The sequence below is a fragment of the Manacus vitellinus genome, unplaced genomic scaffold (genome assembly GCF_001715985.3).
Source record: "Manacus vitellinus isolate BGI_N305 unplaced genomic scaffold, ASM171598v3 scaffold_3_pilon, whole genome shotgun sequence".
Taxonomy (NCBI): domain Eukaryota; kingdom Metazoa; phylum Chordata; class Aves; order Passeriformes; family Pipridae; genus Manacus; species Manacus vitellinus.
The window spans coordinates 13,316,806-13,340,430 of NW_021940535.1; the positions used below are offsets into that span (position 1 = coordinate 13,316,806).

The window sequence follows — 23,625 nt, forward strand, 5'->3', positions numbered from 1 at the left end:
CATTGATAGTATTTCAACATTTTGTTTAAGTGGGACCTTGAATCTTCATTTTCTAAATAAAAAAGGTACATTAAGGTAAGATGAAGGCCAGAAGGCTGGTCTTACATGCAATATAGAATATAATGAAACTTTTTGAAAGGGGTGAATTGCTTAAAGAAAAACTAATGTCTCTGAAACATGCTGTTTGTCTAAACAGAACTATTCATCCCTCTTTTAAAGATGGTTGAATCACAGTACTGCTGTTAAGCTTCCTAATAGAATGCATGTGATATTACAAAACAGCTTCTGCAGATTTCAATTACAGTGACTGTTTGCAATATTTTATGGGATAGGTTATAGGAGCTTCTATGGAAGGAAGGATCTGTTCTGAATTTATTTTCTGGTAAATGTCTGCGTTGCATAAAATGAGTATCAGGGGCATAGCTGAGTTCTGGTATAGTTAGGGAAAACTGCATTTTTAGAACCATAATTAGCCACATGGATTAAACGCTGCTAATGGTTACTAAACTCACCAGCTTGACAATCCAAATTCTCTAATGCTGAAAAATTAACTGATCAGGGCCTTGAGATAATGTGAATGAAAAGATAGGCAAATATTTTCTGTGATATAACTGTCTCTTAAATGCTTTTTCTCAGGCTGTAGTTTGGCTTGCTGGTAAAGTGTGGCTGGTGGAAAATTTGCTTGTCATGTGCTTTAGTCTGCAGCTTGTTCATTTGGTAAAAATGTTCAAGAGGTCACATAGTAAACTGGATCACTGAAATGATCCATCATTAAAAATAACTCTGTTTTGGAGGGTGATTGTAAATCTGTAAGTTTTGGGTTATTTCATCTTAGCCCTAAAAGTTTTACTAAGGAAACAATAACCTCAAAGAGACTTCAGCTCAAAAGCTCTTATCTGATCCTTAAGTACTTTCAAAATTCTATTTTTCTAGAGAGAAACTGAGGAAAAGTAAATACTCAGAAAAGTATTGGTATAGCAGGTGTGACCCTTTATATAGCATATTTAAATTATAATCATGGCTTGTACCTACATATAATATGACATTTTTGCATCCACTTCCTACTGCTGAACAATTCAGAATGCTGGTATGTTCAAACCATGTGTGCTTCTAAGATCCTTGTATTTAGCTGTGGGAGCTTCATCTCTGGAGATGTATTTTAAAACCACAGAATTAAGGGTTAGTTGTTCTGTTATTGTGGAGACTTTATGTTAAACTGTTAATGAATCTGCATTAATTTTACTACAGCTAATGGGGCTGCAACATTAGTAAGCATAGTTTATCTTCCATTTCTGTAAACTCTTATCCTGTTGATTACTGTTTGATGTACTTCTCCATGGCTTATGCATAGCTGATTTTTGCTGGAATTCTGTTGACAGGTTGTTTATGTGTATTCTGTGATTTACAGTTAAATCACTTGTTGAGTTTGTACTAAGGTGGTTGAGAATGTGCCAAGTGAACAAAATAATGAGTATAAATCTTCCCTTACTGCCGAGTGTTGCAGTTAAATTCAGACAAGTTGCATTCTGTTACATCTGGCTGGATTTGTTCTCTCCCTTTTGCTCTGCCAGGGATGAAGCCTTCTTCAGTTTAAGAAAGAAAAGCTAACTAAAAATTGGCTGAGGCTTTTTTACCTCCGTTTTCCTTACCTCTTCCATTAACAAAACTTTGGTTTTGCCACACAGTGCAAATGCTCGGTTTTGTCTGCAGGTGTTGTTTTTGAATCCAAGACTTAACAGAAAATCTAAAGCCATATCTTCTCAGAGAGAAAAGGTGTTTGATGATCTGGGCCAAATTTGTAGGATGTGATGAATTCATGCTGATAGAGATGTAAATCTTGAGGTTTGACTTAACATTCAAGAACGAAATGGTCCACAAAGACGTGAGCCCTGGAGTTTGTGTTGTTGCTAACTCCAGTTGAGTAGGGAATGGCTTTCTGGTTTTTGACAGTCTTTTTTATTTTTTTTAACTCAAGGGTTCTAAAGTTGTTAAGTAGTTTAGCAGAAGGTATTAACTATGTGATATCATAATGGGTAAAACAGATTTGTAAGAAGGGATGATATCCTAGTGACAGTTAAAAAAGTTGTCTTTAATTTGTGTGCTCCTTTTTTCCTTTAATTTCTTTAATCTAGAAGCAATGAGGAATCAGATTAGGGTACTGTGGAGACAGCAGTACTATAAAGCATGTTTGTGTGGAGGGGTGTTTTGTTGGTTTGGTTTTTTTGTTGTTGCTGTTTTTTTAAAATGCTGGCAATCTCTTTAAGATTAGGACTCTGGAGTCACATAACCATATGGAGCACAGTTGATTAATATATCCCCTATTGGTTCATACAGGTGAAAGTTGGGTGGTCTGTGTGTGTACATGGACTGTTTTTCATTAGTCTGCATTTTGGGGGTTAGGTCAGTATGATGGAATATTATACAACTATAGTAAGGCATTGCATGAAAACATTATGTCCGTGCTCGGTAGTGGTAGTGAAAAAACCTCAAATTGGCCTAAGAAAGTAGAATAGGATAAAACAGAAAATGTGTAGAGAAAGGTGAGAAGAATGTGAAAGCCTGTGGAATAACCTCTGCAAAAGGAATGACAGACTAGGACTCAAACAAGATTAAACTGAAGCTAGAAAGGGAGGAAGCTGAAGCTGTGAGTTGCTTGAGGCAAGGTAAAGGGAGTATGATAGTTCTTGTTTTGGAACAGACAGTGAATGAGAAGATGCACAAATTATCAGGAGATTTAAAACAAACAAGAGAAAGTGGTTCTTCTCACAGCACAGAGTTAAGCTATACACCTCTAATGCAGTATGTTCTTGATGCTAAAAATTCACATACTTTAATAAAACACCTGCCCAGTTTTACAGGGAAGGGTGTGGTGGAATCCATCAAACACTGTTAAACACAAAGCCACTGGTCTCAGATGTAAAGAAGTTTTTGAATCTCTTACAGATAAGGAGTTTCATTCTTTATTGTTAAAATCTGCCATTGTTACTGTATTCTTCCCCATGTGTCCCCTAATGGTTACTTACCAGGTAGGAGAGTATTTGACGTGGGCATTTAGTGTAAGATAGCATGCTGTCATTTTGTTTTGTGCTTTTTTCAGTGAGGATGGAGAGGTATTACATAGGAGTGGTAGGGGAACTTTGTAAGATGAGCAGTGTGGGAAGCATTGGGAAGCAGATATGCCAACCCCAATTTTGATACTATGGCATCTTCTAGTGAAGTGGAGTGGTTTTTGGAAGAGCATCTGAAGCATAGTGCTTAGTAGCAAAATGAAAGGGTGCATATAGCAACACAAAACCCGGTGAAGGTTGTTAAAGCTTGATACCTATCTTTAAAGAAATACAAAACCCTAAGCCTCAGTGTTTTTATGCTTGTCACACTTACCCTGTTCCTTGTCTGGGTTATGAATTTTTGGAAGTTGATTGATTTCATTCAAATTTTACAGGCGTGGAAGTCTCAAACTGAATTCCCTTGGACTTTGTGGAAGCAGGCAGCTGGATAGCAAAGAGGTTATACCATGGCTTCAGCTGAGAGAAGCAGTAAGGTGAGCTTGTTAAACATCAGAGAGTCTTCATAGGACCCCCAACCTTGTAATTGAATTCATATGAAACCAGGTTCATTAGTTTCACTGTGAAATAACTTGTTTAGCAGGGAGTGTTTTTAATCTAATGCTTACATTTCAACTTGAGAATAACTAATGTAAGAAGCTGTTTGTTTGCCAGCTTCCTTTTCAAAGGTTTTCTTTTTGAAGTTCAGTTTCAAAACTGTGAAAATACATTCTAAAGAGCTATGTTTTCTGGATTTTATAGAGTTGGCAATAAGCCATCATATTTCCAGCTGCTTTGCACTCAAAGATGCAAACAATGCTTTTTGATACCTACAGTTTTTTATTTAAACCTCAATCTAAGTTAGTGATGCAGGAGAAGTTTTTGGGAGGTTTTGTATGTGGAAAAAAAATGGCAGTGGGATATAAGACCTTCAAAACTAGTTTTGAATATAAATGTTTTATAAGTTGAGTCTTGTTTGCTTAAATGACGAATTATCTGGTAAGCGGGAGTTCAGCACATAAAAGCTGAACTCTGAGTTTTCTCCCCTTCCTTCCCACTCTTCTTCCCCTTCCCCTGACTCATTCCCAGGACTGCTGAACATATGCTGCCTACATGCAAACTTTTTATCACCAGTTTTTATAACTTCAGTCAAAATATTTAAGACATTTTATTTAACACTGAGAGTACATCCAACTCAAATGTTTGATTTCAGCCTGTAAAGCTTCATTTGTTGTAATTACAGTACTGATTGATAATGCTCAAACTAATTAGAGTAACGAAATTAAGTGTTGTATGTCAGTCTGAGCCTTGCTAAACAGGAAGCTGTTAAAAGGGAGAAGGTAAAAGTCTATGCCATCAGAATTTTGTATTAAAGCTGTTTCATGTGCAATATGGAATATGCCAAAAATAAGATAAATCAAATATGCTCCTCTTGCCAATATTCTGTGCTGTCCATCTGATTTTTAATGTAGCTGGAAAAGGTACAGATTTCAACTTTGCCAGTTTTAACAGTCCTTATAACACTGATTTCTTCAAGTGCTGCTTGCAAGGTTTCTGCCTCAAGACAATGAAGGCCACTGAGTTTGAGAGAGGTGTTCATTACTGCAGTTTTGAAACACGCTTTCTTCAAGATACTGATAATGTGATGTCAGAAATCTGCTGGTTAGCACAGCATGGCTTATCAAACCCTTTGCAAAAGCTCCTGAAGAATGTAGTAAATAATCTGTAGTAATATGCTAATGTAACTTTAGGGTAATTACACTATAGTAATTTTGCTTACTTATATACAAATATGTAATCTTGTCTCTTTTTGGTTTTAGGTATGCTTGGCAGCGATGATGGACTATTTATTTGCATCAGATACTCTTATATGAAAATACTGTGTTTCCAAAGAGCTTAAATATTATTTCATCTTCTGAAACAGAATGGCAGGCTTCAAACGAGGATATGATGGAAAAATTGCAGGATTGTATGACTTGGATAAAACTTTGGGCAGAGGCCATTTTGCTGTGGTCAAACTTGCTCGGCATGTCTTCACAGGTGAAAAAGTAGCAGTAAAAGTGATTGACAAGACCAAACTGGACACTCTAGCCACTGGACATCTTTTTCAAGAAGTTAGGTGCATGAAACTAGTGCAGCATCCCAACATAGTGCGGCTGTATGAAGTGATTGATACCCAGACTAAGCTTTACCTAATCCTAGAGTTAGGTGATGGCGGAGATATGTTTGATTACATCATGAAACATGAGGAAGGTTTGAATGAGGATCTGGCAAAAAAATATTTCGCTCAAATAGTTCATGCTATATCCTACTGCCATAAACTGCACGTAGTTCATAGGGACTTAAAACCAGAGAATGTGGTCTTCTTCGAAAAACAAGGACTTGTGAAACTGACTGATTTTGGCTTCAGCAACAAATTTCAGCCTGGAAAGAAGCTCACCACAAGCTGTGGATCCCTTGCGTATTCTGCTCCTGAAATTTTACTTGGAGATGAATATGATGCACCAGCAGTTGGTATGTTCTCTTTGAATTCAACCCATAATCCATAAACTGAAGTACAATGATGTTGTACCTCTTTGTTTTCTGTTTCAAGATAGTGCCATATGTGGAAGACAGCTAATTGACAAGAAATAATATAACCTGAATGAGCTATAATGCTGTTTGAAGGATATACTTAAACATTCTCAAAAAAGCTTAAAAGTTCTTTTTGTATGAAATGATGCAAATGTATCCATTGTAATTAAGTTTTCTATTAATAACAATGGGGATGCAATGTGGTTTTTTGTACATACTTTGTTAGAAAACCCATCTTCTTTTCGGAAAAGTGCCTGTTTTAAATTTATTTTTAACATGACTCCACACCCCCTTGCAAAAAAACCCCAACCACCAGTGATTTTCTTTGCTCAGTTTAGCCATATAACAGTGGCACTGTGAGCCCAGGCTTCTTACATGTTCTGCTGCAAGGTGCTCGAAAGCCATTTGATAGAGTCACTTTATTGTCTTGTACTCATACAGATTATTCATATCTGTTAGTTGAGGTACAGCTCACTTCTCCAACAGATTTAGGTAAGTATGATTCCAAATGGTCTCCAGGAATAGGTTCTAGCAGTCAACATGCCTCTTGTTTTTGTTTGCTCAGTATCTGATGTTTTACTGTCTTGATAGCACCATTAGGACTCTGTACACATGGATGTCTTTGCTATGTTTTTTAGTAGTGGCTGTAGTCATGGTTTAAATTAAGACTGAGGTGCCCATTTTTTGCTAATTTACCTGAGGTAAACAGTCAGCTAATTTTATATGCTGACAGGCACGCTGTTGCACTACAATTTTTGCATTATTTTTAATATAAATATTTTCTAGCTACTAGATCTTATGATCTTTACCTAAACATTTGAATGACACTTCATGGCTTCTTACTTTGAATAGGTATTGTACTTTGGGTTTTCTGGACTTGCAAGTTCACTTTCTTGAGTGTGCTGTAATTAGGAATTTTGGATCTGTGTTATTTGTGGGTTTGCAAATCCATGTGGATGCTACAGTGATGCTTTACAAAATCATTTCCATTTAGAGTTGGATGTTTTAGATGAGTTGGTTCTACTGTTATTAGTGGCAAACTAGAGCTCCTAACTCCATAGTTTTTCTATGTTCTTTTATGTCTCTCTGAGAATTTCCTGAAGCATGAGTGTAACTGATTACAGTGGCCTCTGAAACTAGATGGAAAAGTGCATTTGTTAAATATTCTGTACAGTTCCTTGTGGAATTATTTTTTGAAAAATGGAAGAGCAGTGAAATTTTGGAGGTTGAGCAAAAAATGAACTTTTGATAATGCTGCCCAGTTGAAGATGTTCAGAAAAAAGATGGTGTATGGGGATTAATGGGGGAGGGGGAATTAAGAGCATTATGACCAGATGGTCCAAACTGAATTATGTAGTTAACAAAGTGTGCTTTGGACCTCTACATGATAAATATAATCTTGTTTCTTGGAGGACTTTGGAAGCAGTTAGGTAGGTAAACTTCCGAATAGTACTATAAGAATATTTTTGAATGGATTCCTAGAAGGAGAGGTCTGGCTAATACAGAATGGATTGATGTGCACAGTAGAAAAACTAGGATAAAATTAAATTCTTGTAGCTGGTGTCTAAGGATACAGTTAAGTTCTCTTTCTGAGAATATTTAAATACACATCAGGGTTTGTTTTTGCTTACTTATTCCCCAGTATACTGTCTCAGTTAATAGATACTTAGAACTTCTATCCTAGTTGACTGATTGCAGTGCTGGTGTCATAAGATTTTAGTGACATGTTTTTTTTTCCATTGCTTTGTAGTACACTATAAAATCCTCTATAAAAAGCTGTCAGTACAATAATTAACAGAATAAAAATACCAAAATTTACTACTAGGTGCCAATAAAATGATGACATTGAAGGGTCTGGATTTTCCTTTTCTAACCATGGGTAAAAATAAAATACACTATGTAAGGTTTTGAAATATGATTTATTTGTGTATTTTAAATCCAATGATGGAGGAAAAAATAAAAAATAAAATTAGGGCCTTATTTAAAGCCCCCTTTCTCCCAAATGGAGTCTTAAATGTAGAATCTTAAAAGAACATATGTTTAGAAAATTTATCACTAACGATGTAATTATGTAACTAAGAAATTGGCTTCTGAAAACCTTTCTTAACGTTGAAAGATAAATTCTCATGCTAGGATGAGGTCGTGCTTGTGGACTAGAAATATGCATAAATTCATAACTAGACATTTCAACAAAGAAATTACATCAGTTGTATTTTGATGCCAGTAATGTGCCAGGTGTGCATCTATAGCTTGAAATAGTGGTGAAGTGCTGCGAACTCATTCAGATGTTGGCTGAATGGGGGTATTAATATTGCAATAATCGTGACTGACAATGGCAAAGATTTTTTTACCAGTCAGGATGAAATTACATTATAGCTGAACCAATATAAAAACTAGTTCCTTAGTAGAAAGGAGGTCATGCTTTCCCCAGTGCAACTGCATGGTCCTGATGCTCACTTGAACCCCAACCTGACCACTTGAAACCAACTCAGTTTACTAAAATGGCAAATTGAAATGGATTGCCCTGCTTATACTATGTGCATATTAAGGCATATTTGCATTCATTATAATATTTTAAGACCCCACACCTGTGTTTATTTATGCAAAATTGTTGTTGCAAAAACTATTGCAAAAAAACCCCCTCGATCATGAGATTTTTTGCCAAAGAACTTTGCCACAAAAATGGCTTTTCTGATCTCTTGTGAATAATGTTAGAATGACTATATAAAAGAAAAGACTTTGCATTTTTTTTCTACAAAAAGCTGAAATATTTAGGGCAAGTCTTTCATTAAGCTATATGTTTAATAAATATAATGGAAAAACTTGCTTTATGAAAACATAACTGTTTCAGCTAGTTTAGGGATTAATCTCCCCTTTGTGATGCCACTTGAAAGTTTTCACACTTGAAAAGAACCTAGTTAATGTAGGTCTCTCATTTCCTTTTGTGTTTAAAGCTGTAGTTATAATGATGCAAGAGGAATATTGGGCAATGATCATATGTTCCCAGGGCTTTTCAAAAAGCTGAGTGAGTTAGATAATGACTTTCCCATGTTTTTTCATACTTAATTAAAATTCGTTCTAGTCAGAGGAAAGTGAGAGGACTGTTGTTGGACATAAAGTTCATTTCATAAATCAAATGGATGTATTATTTTTGATCAGAGTTCTGTTTAGAGCAGTGGTGTGATCCAGTGAACTCCAGAAGTGGATAACTACAGATGAGAAAGAATAAAGCATGCTTCTCATAGTACTTTTCCTTTTGCTCTACCAGCATCAACAGAGATTGGATCATTCAATAAATAGAAATCACTTCTTTCCTAGGTGATAAAAATTAATTGGAGATTTACAGATTAGTTGATTCTTTCAGAGGAGAGCAAGTTCTATTTTAACTGCTTGGCATCTCTACAAAGTAAAGTGCTATGTAAGCTACAGTAATTCTGGAAGACATAGACATTTCTGATAGGCTTATCTGGTGTAGTGGAGTATTCTGTGTCTGATTTTGTAGAAACATTTGCAAAGTAAATTCATTTTTCTGGGGATCAGATATAGGGAAATTCAGATTGTAAAACTGGGATTTTGTACATTTAGCACAGCTGAGCACAGGCCTTTAGAGTGGTACTGTAGTACACAAATCACATTGTAGTTACCATCACAGTTACTTAGCATTGCATTCTGTCCTCACAGCAACAGAAAGAGAATGGTGGCAAGATGTTCCTCATGAAAGACCTGACTAACTGTAGCTCAATGCTGTTCAACTGGCAGGTTGTAGTTCAAATCTAACTTGCTGCTGCCTTGGAAGTTGCAGATAACATCCATTACTTTAGTAATTAGATGCCATCTTTCTTGCACAACTCAAACCTGGATATCTTCTGTCAATATGATAAAGCAATATATGTATTAATCATGTAGTAATTTTTCATAGTTAAAGGAAAGAGAGGCTTTGTTACATGTACTTTTTGCTTTCCTGAGGTGAAGTTATTGCTGCTTTCAGACCTACTCTGTTGAAATGATCCCAAATTCTTTTGTTGGTGGTTTTTGTTTTGGTTTGGGTTTTTTTTTTGCATAAAGCATTCACAGGGGCTTCTTACTTGCACATAGTGTTGCTAGAGTGTGTTTGGTCTTTCAAAGCTTTAGCCTGTTCACATGGTGCTTGAGCATTGCTAAGTAGCCCTGATGACCCTGTCTGGCCCACGTGGAGCTAGTTTTGATGTTTCTTGTTGTGTATAACATTTTATTCACAAACTGAATGATTAATGTAAGCATAATGGCCAGTGGCTATGTACAGTAACCTTTTACTTTATAAAAAGTACTGAATATAAGATTTGACAGACTGGAGTTAAAAAAAAAATAATTTGCAAACTATATACAGTGTTGAATAATTGAGCATACCTGGTGGCATTTGGAGTTTCACTATGCTCAAAATGTGACTATAACCAACTTTGACAGATATGAAAAGCAAGAATTCCTACAAAAGCTTTTCTCTGCTTGTTTTGTTTTGAAAATCTGCCTTTTTTATGACGTATTGCAACACTTCACAAGTTTCATGGTTAGATACATTATGGAATGAGCTTGAGGCTGTAAAGGTGCAAAAGCTCAGGATGTAATAATGAGATGCTTCCAGTATAAAAGGTCTACTTCTCCTTCTGTTTTGCTGGTGTCTGTGCAGAGCTACCCCTTCTCATGTGCTGCACTTCTCATGTGTTGCATGGCTGGTCATTTGATGAACTGATTTTTATCAGCTAACTTGACAGAAAACTGTTAGAAAGCCAAAAACTGACAGAAAGCATGTTCTCTGCAGGCTTAACTTCTGCCAAGTTAGCAGAGCTGTTTGTCTCCTTAGCATTGAGTGGAAGAGCTGGTGCAAAGGAGGTGAGGGGAGCATGCAGCTTAGAGCTCTGGGGGAAGGTTGGTAGCAAGTTTAGGTCAGATCATCTTTGCGGTGCTCACTTATCTTCACTTTCTGGTAACTTATTTGACTGAATTGATCCAGTGTCATTGCCAGTGCATTTTTAGAATTGTGTGCTCTACTTTTCAGCTTCAAATGCTTTTTCTGGCAAAACAGAAGGAATTGATGTGTGTATCAGCTGTATTTCTGTCCTGCTCTCTCCTCCTGTGTGCTTGTGTTAATGGCCACGCTTTTCTGCCTTCTCCCTGCCGTGCTTTGTATCTCATGCTGCTGAAAAAATAGAGTCAAATTTGAAAAATTGTCACAAATAAACTTTTTATACTTTTTTAGAAGTGTCAAGTAGAAGGAATTGGTTGTAGAACACTTTTAGAAAGTGACGGTCTTGAGGATATTCATGTCATGTTAACAAAGAATTTATGTTCTGTGGCAATTTGGATGCAGGTAGTAAAATTTATTTTTTATGAAAGGGGAGTTCTTTGCTGGTGAAGCAAAGAACAGTTTATCTGAGTGAAACTACAGAGGAGAAGCTGTCAAGATAAGTCTTCACTTATTGCCATATCAGCTAAACTGTAACTTGAGTATAGGGTTATTTCTTAGTCATCTTGCAGTGTTCATGGGACAACTGTTTTCATAGTATTTCAAAGTGCCATTGTGGAGCAAGATTTCATTATGATGAATACATCTCCACAGCCAGGAAGCTTACATTCATGCATCTTTAAACAAATATTCAGATTAATTATGTTCAGCCCATGGCTGACTAATTTGGCAACAGAGCCTCAATCAGTGGTGTGCTACCTAGTTATATACCAGATGCCTAAGTTTTGCATTCATGTGTAAAGCTGTAATGTTAATTTTTATAAATAAAGTACAATACATTGTACAGCTAGAACCTTTAGGAAAAGGTAGTCAATCAGAAAATATAATGGATTTTTAAGATAGCAGGGGCAAATCATCTTTATATTTCCAAAAGACCAAAATTATTGTAGTGAAACACGTGCATAAGCTGTATGTGCTGTTTAGGCTTTGATATGTCCAATGATTTTGAGAACATGTTTTATATAGAAAAAAGCTTCCTTCTATATTTAACTAATAAATATTGTTTTATAACCTGGCTACTTATTTTCTGGAGTAGTAGTCTTGGAATTCATGCAGAAAACGTTGGGTTTGTTTGGGTTTTTAATATAGATACAGTAACTTTTTTTGTGGCTAAACAACAGAAAGCAAAGGAGATAGAATAGATTTCTAAATGCAGAATTAATGAATTGAAGTAAAACAGGCTATTTTGGAATACAGGCAGTGGCACGTGTTCAGTAAGACCTTTCAGTGGTGGTGTTTTTTGTTAAAATATTCTTACCAAAATTTGAGATGCAGTAGTTACTAGAAAACAAAAGAAGAACTGTTTGTATTTTAATAGTTTTACTCAACCAGCAAAACCCATCTATTGATTTCAGGGAAAAATCATGAAATCACAGAATGGTTTGGGTTGGAAAGGATCTTAAAGACCATGTATGTCCAACCCCCTGCCGTGGATAGGGACACCTTCCACCAGATCAGGTTTCTCGAAGCCCCATCCATCCTGACCTTGAAGACTTCCAGGGATGGAGCATCCACAGCTTCTCTGGGCAACCATTCCAGTGCCTCACCACCCTTGAAGTGAAGAACTTCCTAATCTAAACCTGCCCTCTTTCAGTTTAAAGCAGTTTCCCCTTGTTCTGTCACTCCATGCCCTTGTAAAAAGTCCCTCTCCAGCTCTCTTGTAGTCCCTTTTAAGTACTGGAAGGGACTCTAAGATCTCCCTGGATTCTTCTCTTCTCCAGGCTGAACAACATCAGCTTTCTCAGCCTGTCTCCATAGGAGAGGTGCTCCAGCCCCCTGATCGTTTCCGTGGCCTCCTCTGGACTTGCTGCAGCATCAGGTCCACGTCTTCCTTGTGTTGAGGCCTCCAGAATACCAGTACTAGTTGCCAGATTGAATGAAAATAAGAATCTCTTCTGAAGATAAGACTAGTTACGGATGATCATGTGTTAGTCAAATAAAATAACTTATATAGAACAGACTGTTTTGCCAGGCAGATGAGCTAATAAGGAAAATAATTTGCTAAATGCCATTTGCTATTTATGCTCTTTTTTGGTGGGATGGGGGAAGGAGATGATTTCTTCTAATTCTCTTGTCTGCTATGTCTCCTAATAGTAATATTGATCGGATTTATGGTGCTTTAAAACAAAGAAAAAATCCAGTTCTGCATGTTAATTTTGAAAATATTAGCCTTGAGTTGTGCATGTTCTCTTCCTCAGCTTTCTGCAAGGGAAAAATAAATCCTATTTTACAAAGACAAAAAAAAAGGTTGAATTAACAGATGGTAACATCTCTAAGAACTAGAAAGGTCAGTACGCAAGTTTATTCAAAGCCTTTTTCATTAAAAATTAAAGAATGAAAGAATAGTTCAGTCAGCAAAAAATTGAATATCTATGAAAAAGTAATCTTCATTCTTTACCTACATTCAGATTTTACAACTGGTCCAGTTTGACCATATTCCAGATTTGCCAGCAGTCTTTAAATATGACAGTGTAAAAATACTCATGATACGTAGAAATGCTGAAATCATTAACACAGTTATTCTGTGCTATCTTGACACTGACTTTTTATGCAAGGGATGCAACTTTTTAAAACTTTCTAGTTTATACAAGGGTGGAAATACTTTTCTTATTCTCCTTTTGAAGCACAAGTATATCAACAAGCACCATTCAAACAATTCAGTGGTATGATACCAGCTTTTATCTTTTGTACCGTAGTAGGTAATTTTTCACCACTATTTCTAGTAGAAGGCTTATTTTCTGCAATTTTCACTTCTTATATGAATCTTTACTCTTAAACTGTGTTTTGGTTCTTTAAACAATTATGCGAAGCTATGCTACATATGAGCGTTCATTCAGTTTTCCATTGCCTATGCTGTGAGAAGAAGCTTGAATTTCAGCTTGTAACAAGCATGCCTGCCACTTATCCTTATGAGTTACCAGCCTGTACCTGATCTGAGCCCAATGAACCCTGCAATTCCAATCCAAATAAAGTAGTTCATGATGGGGTTTTTGTGTCTGCGTTCAAAAGAGCAGTCTGCAGGTACTGCCCAGTTGCTTCCTAGTCCTGAACATGTCCAGAGTGCAGAGATGCAGATGATCTTTACATCTGTAAATTCTTTACATAGAATTTTCCTATCTAGCTTTGCATAAAAGAACTTGATACTGAAGTGCTGATGTGTTGAGTCTTCCAGGGTTTGTATTCAATAGGTTTCTGTGGATTGGGCTTTATTCCACAAAACTGCTCTGAAGAGGTTGTGGCAGTGCTGGTAACATTCTCTTTAATGTCTTAACATGGTGGTTAGAGTAACTGCCCATGATCTTGGAAATTGGCATCCATTTCCATCCTTCATTTACCCAGTCTCTTGATACCTCTGTAGTGGCAAAATAAACATATCTGTCATCTCCATAAAAGTTGATTTGTTTCCTTTTTGCTTAAATGGCTTCTAGTAGAAGATAACTATAATGTTCAGCTGTTACAGTAAACATTGTGAAGAGAAATTTATAAACCCTGGCTGAGCTTAATATTACAAATCATTGCTGAAGAAGCAGACTTTCTGTGGAAAGATCCATCTTAGCTGAGCAATATACACTGTGTAAACTGTGAAGCAGTTCTAAATTTAAATTAGGAGGGGAAAAAAACCCAGCCCTTTTTCCCATCAAGGTTTGAAATAAACAATTTCAATAAGCCGATTCAATTTACTTTAGGTATGTAAATGCAAATGTGTCTGTTCCAAAATTATTATGGGTTTTTAGTTAGAATCACAAATTCACGTAGCATATATAAAGTGTGACAAGTGTCTGACTTCTGAGGAACAGTAGAAATTTGAGTGAATCTGAAGCTATAAGGATCCCCTGTGTCATTTAAGTTGTAACTTTCTGAAATCTGAAGTGCTTGTTTTAGTAGATCAGGAACTTTAGAAAGCAGTAAATGGCTAATGAAATGGTAAAGTGCAGCTCAGTGGTGGAGCAGATGAATATGGATATGCTTTGTTCAGTGTACAAACTTGAACATGACAGATGTTTGACCACCCTGTGTTTCAGACTGGTAACAGAGAAAGCTAATGATGTAATTTGGTTTCTATGACAGTGACTTCAACTTATGTAAGGAAGTTGCGTATAAACAGCCCTGGTTGTCATGGTTCACAGTCCTTTCCTGATCAACATTATTTAATGGCTTAGAAAACAAAAAAAGTTACTGCAGCTAGCTACTACTGCTTTTATTTTATTCATGTTATAGCAATGGCAGTTTCAAGTTACTAGTACCCAATTTAAAGGCAAAATTGCATCTTGGGGTCTTCAGTGTGCTTTTGAAAGAGGCCGTGATTTTGGCCACTGCAGTATAGAACTGTGCCTTCCCTCACCATAATAATTGGAAGTTTTACAGACCTATCATGCCACAGGTCAAGCCTAATTTCTACTTTTCCATCAGTTTTCTAAAGAGAGCAAATTAAATGACCATTGAAGGGGAGGAGAAGTAAGCAGTTTTCATAAAGCCTTCATCTGCTAATTGGTAATAACTAAGAGTAGCAAAAGAACTTGAAGCTGTGAAAAATAAATTATTGCTTAAATCTACTCTTAGATGTTATTGTTTAAATCTGCTCAGGTGGATCTCTGTAATCCTTCTCTTCCCTATGTTCCTTAAAATAAAGGTCTCCAGTCTAGAACTGGCACTGGCACGTGAGTTCTGAGCTGTGAGAAGGGAGTACATATGAAAGTGTATGCTGAGTTGTTGGCCCAGGAGCTTTGTGTACAAAACCTGTTCCTTTATGTGTTTAAACTATCCAGCAGTAAATTTATTATAAAATCTAAAGGTTTTGTCTAAAACCTGGTAACTTTTTTTGAGCATTAACACAGCACCGTAGCTAATACATTATCTTAAAATGGTGTATCAGGGATATGGAGGAGAGGTAGATTCTGCAGGTTTCTTTACTGTGTATACTGTAGGTCAAACCATATTTGCATTGAACTGAAGGTGAGATTTTTTTTTTAAATGGTCCAGCCTATTTGACAGGTCTCAAAGAAACAGTTTTGCTCTGCCTTCAGGTCCTGTCAGTAGAGTTCTTCACTCTACTTTGTGGGGGGATTTTTGCCTCTGGTGCTTATGTGACCCTTTTAGTGAGCCAGTGCTATTCAGTGACTGGGCAAAAGTATAAGTAGATGTTGTCTTATTTGCTTTTTTTTAATTGTGTATCTACAGTTTCTAATAATGTGTGAAAGCAGGAAACTGTCTCAGCTAGGATTTTTGCCCTGAGTTGATAAGGTATATAAAATTAAGAACATACTTTAAGGACCATGTTCACTAAAAAACAAAAAAGTATGCTTTCACAAGTATGTGGAGATCTAAAGTAAAACTTCTCTTTCTTAAAGCTTTGAGTTATTTTTCTTCCTCCTTTCCCCAGTTATTAGCTGGTCTAATAAAGAGACACTACTTTTCTTTTTTTTTTTGAAGCCTTGCTTTGAGATGTCAGGCTTTTAATTTCATTGCTGCCCCAGCATCTTTCTAATGTGCTCATGCAACTGTCTTGTCACAGTGGTGGCTTTTGACCAAATCAGAATCACTGTGTCTTGACTGATGCTTTTGCTTGGTTTGAGTGAAAACACTTTTGTAAATCCTTGGGACTTAGAAATGAAAGATCAAGGTGCCATTTTGTGCTCTGCTGATGGAAGTGGTCTCCCCAGCAGGAGTTATGCCCATTTTGCCACACCTGGTATGTGAGCAGAAATCGTCTCAACAACCAGCTGTTGATCAAAGCTCTTGATCAGTCGAGTACAAACCATCTTCATCGTCCTTAGATTCTTTGGGATCCAGAGGACAGATTATGAGTTTTCCCTTTATTAATAGGAAAGATTAATAGAGCAGTGCTGATAATGGCAGCACAGAACAGTATGGCAAGGAACATTCTTGTGTGTGGCTTTGTGTACAAACAAAATTTGGTAAATATGCACTATAATAAAATAACTTCTGATTCTCCTTTACTAGTTCTTCTAAGAGAAAGGCAACATGGGTCTTGTATCTTTCAGCCAGATGGCACTATTCTGGAAATGAAGAATTCTCCAGAATGAACTGTGGCTATTACATGAAATAGGTGAATAAAAATGGTATCTTGAAAGAGAAGGCATTTTAATTTCTTTAGGTTTTGTGCAGTATATTTTCTGAATTTGACTGAAAAATATGCAGCTGTACATCTCCAGTAGAGAAAAGTGGAAAGTAGATATACAGGATTGATTTTTTTTGTTTGTTTGTTTTTGCAAGTATGGAATGGTTTAAAATTAATAATTGGGTCCAAACATCAGCATTTCTTATTTAGGTACCATATAATCGTTTAACTGCCGATCTTTTAAATCTTTCAAAAGGGTATGTGGGTATTAACTCATTATTTTGGAATATCTGCATTGAAGACTTCAGATACTAAACCTTGGATTTTGAATTGCACTGAAGACTAGCAGACCAACATGTTTGAACTTATTTGTGTGTTGGGACTGCATGTCACCTTTTTAAATTTAGAAGAGAGATTTACAAATGGTAAGGTTTGGAGACTTGGCAGGGAGCCAGCTTCAAACCATATCACCACAAATGAGTAAGAGTTTTAACTCTTAAGTTTATGCGTCCCTTTTACAAGGAGGAGATGATTTCCCATTTTTGGTGTTGTTACCTATCAAGCTAAAACTGTCTTAAATATATGCAAAATAAAAACTTAATAATGCAAAACTTGCAGGGATTTCTGTTGTCCTGGAAACTGAGATCTGCCAGAAATTTTTTTTTTTTTTTTTTTTTTTTATTTCATCCAACATTGTGTTTTGGAAAAAGTGCCAATATGAAATTTTGTGGTAGGTTGGGAAGGGCAAGATACTGTTGTTACTGTTCAAATTTTGTTTAGGAATGCACACAGCTGTTGTCTGAATAATTGTGGTAATTTAAAATATCAGTGAGTAATCCACTTGTTATATACCAGTTCCATTTTTCCATTGTTTTTGGAGGATTTGTATATTTCAAAATAAGTTAGAAAATTTGTTTCCTATTTTATGTCAACTTTTCTTACTGCTTCCTTTACACTTACTATTCTTTATGTTTGATGTTAGGTGTGAAAAATAATTGTTTTATAGCAGACTTGTGACAGCCCTGTGCTGGTTTAAACGGAACATTCAAGTTTTGTGTGTTCATGCTGTCAACATTATTTTAGTTCTCACTGGGCTGTCATACTTTCAGTTTCTCAAATGGACACCTGGGATGTGCTGCTTCTCACGGGCAAAAGGAAGCATAGTTTTCCTGTTGGTGCTGCCTCCTCTGGTGGGGTACCTCTGAAGGTCATCTGGTCTAATCCTCCGGTCAAGCAGGAGCACTTAGAGACAGTTCCCCACACAGTGTCCAGGAGACTTTTGAATATCTCCAAGGGTGAAGACTCCACAGCCTCTCTGGGCAGCCTGTGCCAGTGCTTGGTCACCCTGGTCATGGTGAAAAAGTGTTTCCTGATGTTCAGTGGGAGCCTCCTGTGTTGTAGTTTGTGCCCATCACCTCTGGTCCTGCCACTGGGCACCCTCTCTTCATGTGCTTGTATGCATTGATAAACTCCCCCCAAGTCTTCCCTTCTTGGGGCTGAACAATCCCAGCTCTCTTAGCATTTACTTACAGGAGAGATGCTCCAGTCCATTACCTTCATGGCCCTTCATTGTACTCCCTTCAGTCAGTCTGTCTCTGTCTTGCACTGAGGAGCCCAGAACTGGACCCAACACTACAGGTGCGGCTTTACCAGTGCCGGGCAGAGGTGAAGGGTCACCTTCCTTGACCTGCTGGGAACACCCTCCTGATTGTTGCAATTCACGATTATGGTGATTCATTAACTGTTTGTTTTATTTTGTTTTTTAAACAAACACCCACAGATTGTTGCCTGAAATACTTGATGGCAAAACATAGGACTGAGCTTGATGGTCACACAACTTTTTCAAAGAGTATCAAAAACTTCTGTAAGCAAATGCATCTGTAGCAACATGTGCATCTTCTGTTGTACCTGTACCTTTAACAAGGTGGCAAGTTGCAGTGGACCAGAAAGAGCCTTGTTACAGATGTTGCATCTGTCATCTGGTTGGTTGTCTTTAGTTGCATGAGGAGTTGCAAACAAGTGATTTGGTCTAGTTAAACTGTGGCATAGAAGAGGGGACAAGGGAGCAGCCCCTCAATTGGAGAGGGCAGGACAGAACTCTTGAATGTGTTCTCTTAGTACACCTGCAGAAATCCAAAGGCTTGGCTCTGCTTCCATAAAGGAGGAGAGGCTTGCTATAACACAATATTGGAGGGCTTGTGAAGATGTTGCGAAGATGACATCTGTTATTATTGACATAATAAGCTCTGCAGTAAGTGTCCCAGTGATTTTTCAATGTTCACATGTAGACTAGACTTTCTTAGGCACATTATTTTCTTGATTCCTGGTTATTAGCATACTCTTCAGTTTGCTTAGACTGCTCAGCTCTGTCCGTGACACTCCAAGCTGAGTCATTTTAGTCGCCTTGGCTGTAGGTGCAATGAAGTTGATCTTCAACCACAGCTATAAAAATAGGATGAGAATAAAAGCTATGTAATTGTTGCTGTCCACTGTTATTTCTTGGTTGCATCAGAATAAGTGTCTGCAATGCTGGCAGGGTAACGAAAAACACATTATTCAGAAAAGGATAATAATAAAATAATAACTTTGCCTGTAGTGTGTAAGAGCGAGGTAAAATGTAGTTGTTGCTGCCCTAGTGCTCTTCACTGAGAGCATAAGAGTATCTAGGTAATATGACAAGGTCAAAAGGTCTAAAGCACTATTTTTAGTTTCTAACAAAAATTTTTCTGCATGCATGATTCCCTTTTAGTGTATATTTTGTGCATTAAACAAAATGCATGATACAATGAAATCCAGTAGCAGTTCAAAGCATGAGTGATATTTCATTATTAGCAAGAGTTTGTTTTCTATTTTTCATGCAGTTGTATTAAAAAAAATGATTTCATTTTACCATTTGCAGCCCTTCTTATCTGGAAAGACACATGGGTACAGAGTACAAAGTATACTAACAATTGAAAAAAAGATTGCAAAATTCTCTGTTATGTACCACCTAATCAGTAATTCCTGTTTTATTTGTCAAAACATACAGGTTGATGTCTAACTAGACATTGTATTATAGCAAAGAATAGTAATTTTTCTTTTTTCATTTGGAGAATTGTTGGATTTTGCTTCTAAAAAGTGTTTTTTATTTTTATAAAGTAAATGTGCATACATATTTACCTAAATAACTTTTGGAAAACTAAAACTGTACCTGTCATCACATATCCTTTTAAATTGAAATACAGTGAAGTGTATGTATAGCCCAGAGAAGAAACCATATGTGTAAAATAGAATACAGATTAGGAGACTGCTTTGTAACAGAAAATACTTAAGGATGTTCAGTATCTGCTCAATGCAGTTGAAATTTCAAGGTCTGGTAGAGTTTCCCTATCTATGATGAGTTCATGGAACTTTAATTGTTGTCTTACTTTGATTACTGTCCTTTTCTCAGGACTGTATTATTGTTTTTAAGGTTGATTTCTTACAATATTGTCTTCTTCCTTCTGTTTAAACTTTTCATATGCTTATTTAACTTACGGTTTAATTATTTTGCTCAATATTTTGCCCAATATTTTTCTCCTGGCTTAAATTTAGCCAATATTTATTGTTTTATTATAGCAAATATAATTTGTCTGTAATAATGAAAACTATGTGGACTCTTCTGAAATACTTAATGCTAAAAGGAGACATGAAGCATTTTGTTGTGGGGGGAGTATTGAACAAAATACTAGAATAGATCATGTCACAAAATAGATCTTAGACACAGTTAAAAATCTAGGAAGGACATTGATATTCAAAAGATGATTACTTATAAAATGTATAAATTCATGTCTTTTGTGCTTGCAAAAATTTCTTGTAATCAGTTGTATGGTGGGAGATAGATAATGCACAAAAACTTTTGGCTGCTTTGAAACTAAACAGCAGGAGAAAGATGTAAGTAGCTTACAAAATTAGAGGTGGACCTCTTAGGTAAAACTGCCTCTCTGTCTTACGAGGGTTTTTAAAATCCTATATTCGAGAACACCAACTTTATGGCACCAGGCTACCAGAGTATTAAAGCACTTATTGAATCTGTAAACATGGGGATAGTCACACTGCATTTGCAGGTATACCTGATGTGATGTACCAGCCTCTAAATGCTCAGTACCTACAGGACTGAGGCCCTAGTAGCTTAACAGAAATCCAGTAATTGTCCGAGTTAATAGCATACACTTACTACAAATTAGAGCTCTAAAGAAAATTACCATGTAGTATTTCTATTCCTCTGTCAGCTAAACCATATGAAGAATGGGTTGTAACTAGCAAAATGAGTAATTGTTCTAGGGATGAATCTGTGTGATTTAGGTTATTGAATAAAATTGTAGCCATCCTTCAGCATTAAATGCATGTCGAGTATTTTGAATGGGACACAGAAAGCAAGATGCAGTTGAGTAGATAATTTAGTGTGGTTCCCTCTTGCAAGCCTTGCCAGGAAAGAGTGGGTGTGCTCTGCTTCCTAGGCCGCTGCTAGCTGCTCTCCCCTCTTTCCTCAGGAGATGCCTGCCTGATCATTTCTCACCCTCAACTTTCTGCTTGGTTCTACTGGACACAGATCTGTGAAATGCTAAGGGTGTAAGACCTAAAATTGCAACTGAAATTTCCAGAGCGTGGAGTTGTAGCTGAAGTTTGAATGTGGCCTTTTTTCTAAGCACATATTGGAGCGAGTTATTTATTTTTCTGCAATATGATACATTTCTCAATACTTACACTTCCTGTACTGAATGCAATGAGACTTAAGAAATATTTTCTTTTGGGCAGACTCTTAATAAAGATTTGAACTAAGTATTAGCTTTTGCACTAAGTAGAAACCAACTACAGGGCTTCATGCCCTGAAGTGCTTCTTTTTCATCTTTTGGTATGTCATTTCACTGGGGAACAAGAAAGTTGTTAAGTGTTTATTTTACATGAGCAGGAATTAGAAGGAAACAAGAAGACTCCCAGAGTGTAGTAGAAATCACTGTTAATTGTTATGTTTGGATATTTAAAACCCCAAAGCAACACCCAAACCCGCTACCCCACACTTTGTAGTATCATTGGTAGAAGAAGTTGGTTTTACATAACCTAATTTCTTACTTACCATTGGAAGAAACACATTTTAAGGCAACAAACCACCACTGAAGGGAAAACATAGCTAAATCAGTCTTATTGAACTAAGTGACTTTCTTTGTAATTTCTTCCATCATAGAGTAACATGTAAACAATACAGAGAAAAGTTTAAGCTAGTCCTTCAGAAAGGAATATGCTTTGAATACAGATCTCTTTAATAACCCATGCCTACCTGTTAACAAAAGGGTAATGAATGAGTGACCAAATTATTTTCAGCTTTATCTAACACTGTCAAAGGTGTTAATGCATCTCAAACTGTTATACATTCTTGAATTCTGATTTTTTTTCCCCTCAAAAACTATAAAAGCTGTCAAACAATGGAAGTCTTTTGTACTTGAGTGGAATTGCAATTTCTGTAAGTAATGCTCATAATCAAGAGTGTAGTAATCAGCCCTGTATGCATTTCAAGAATATTTCATGGCTTTGATGATAATTATATCTGTATCCTTAACAGTTGTTTTTCTTTTTAAAGTATGTACTATATATTTACAGATATATGGAGCTTGGGAGTCATCCTCTTCATGTTGGTCTGTGGACAGCCACCATTTCAAGAAGCAAATGACAGTGAAACTCTGACTATGATAATGGACTGCAAATACACAGTGCCGCCTCATGTGTCCAAAGAATGTAAAGAGTAAGTAGAGTACTAAAGAACTTGGAAGCATCCATAGAAGTGGACTTTCACCACCTTTGGGAGTTCCCCATACCATATTATCAGGGTGGAATACTCCTTGATACTCTTCTTTTATGTCTCTCAGTTGTCATTAATTTTATAAAGGATCGAAGAAGCTACTACTGATTGCCTTTGGCCGACTCTGTTGCTGGACAAATTGCCAGATGTTGACAGTATTTAGTGGCAGGGCTTAAGAAGGTACTGCTTCCTATCAATTTCTGTCCAAAAAATAAGTTGTCAAAAGCCATGGATATTACAAAGCAAGTTTTGCTCATCTCTACTGAAATTGCAACTCCAAATCAACATTCTAGGCAATCCAGGGAGAAAAATATTCTGCCTGCAAATATTGTATGCCATTTGGGAATCATGGTTCTTTTTGATGTATTGTTTTTCCTGCAGTGTTCACTGGAGCTTTTTAATTTTTTTTTTCCTATGTTGCAGTATTTTCCATATTTCCCTATTGGCTAATGACCTCTTCAGTCCTTTTAATATATATCCCAGTTGCATCACTTTTACATTGTTTGTTTGGGTTCTTTAATCTGCAGTAAAGTATCTTTTCATTTTCAATATGAAGGCCCAGATGCATTTATAAGTGCTTGAAAAATTAATTTGGTCCAGTCAAAAAACTGGAGTAGCATCTAGAATTCTGTTATTTGACAAAGAATGAAATCTGTTACAGCTGTGGTCATGATGACCATTCCTCTCTTCACTTGTCATCTGTGTGGTCCAGGAATCTAATGCATAACATGATCAACAGCATCCTGGCCTGTACCATCAATAGTGTGGCCAGCAGGACTAGGGCAGTGATTGTCCCTCTGTACTCAGCACTGGTGAGGACTCCCCCTGAGTGCTTGTTCAGTTCTGGGCCCTCAAGAAAGACACTGAGGAGGTGGAGCGAGTCCAGAGAAAGGCAACAAAGCAGGTGAAGGGTCTGGAGCACAAGCTCCTCTTATGAGGAGCAGCTGAGGGAGCTGGGGTTGTTTAGCCTGGAGAAAAGGGGGCTCAGGGATAACCATATCACCCTCTACAACTGCCTGAAAGGAGGCTGTAGCAAGATGGGGGTCTGCCTCTTCTCCCAGATAACAAGTGGTAGGATGAGCAAATGACTTCAAGCTTTAGACTGGATATTAGG

General features: G+C 36.8%; 1 protein-coding gene across 1 annotated transcript in view; it reads left to right on the forward strand.

The window, feature by feature from the left end:
• Positions 1-3,438: 3,438 nt before the first annotated feature.
• Positions 3,439-23,625, forward strand: part of SNRK (SNF related kinase) — a 31,117-nt gene continuing 10,930 nt past the window's right edge. The window contains exons 1-3 of the mRNA XM_008933515.2: positions 3,439-3,541; positions 4,865-5,558; positions 22,313-22,454. Coding sequence (XP_008931763.1) covers positions 4,970-5,558; positions 22,313-22,454 — 731 coding nt within the window. The 5' untranslated portion in view covers positions 3,439-3,541; positions 4,865-4,969. The remainder of the gene's footprint in view (positions 3,542-4,864; positions 5,559-22,312; positions 22,455-23,625) is intronic.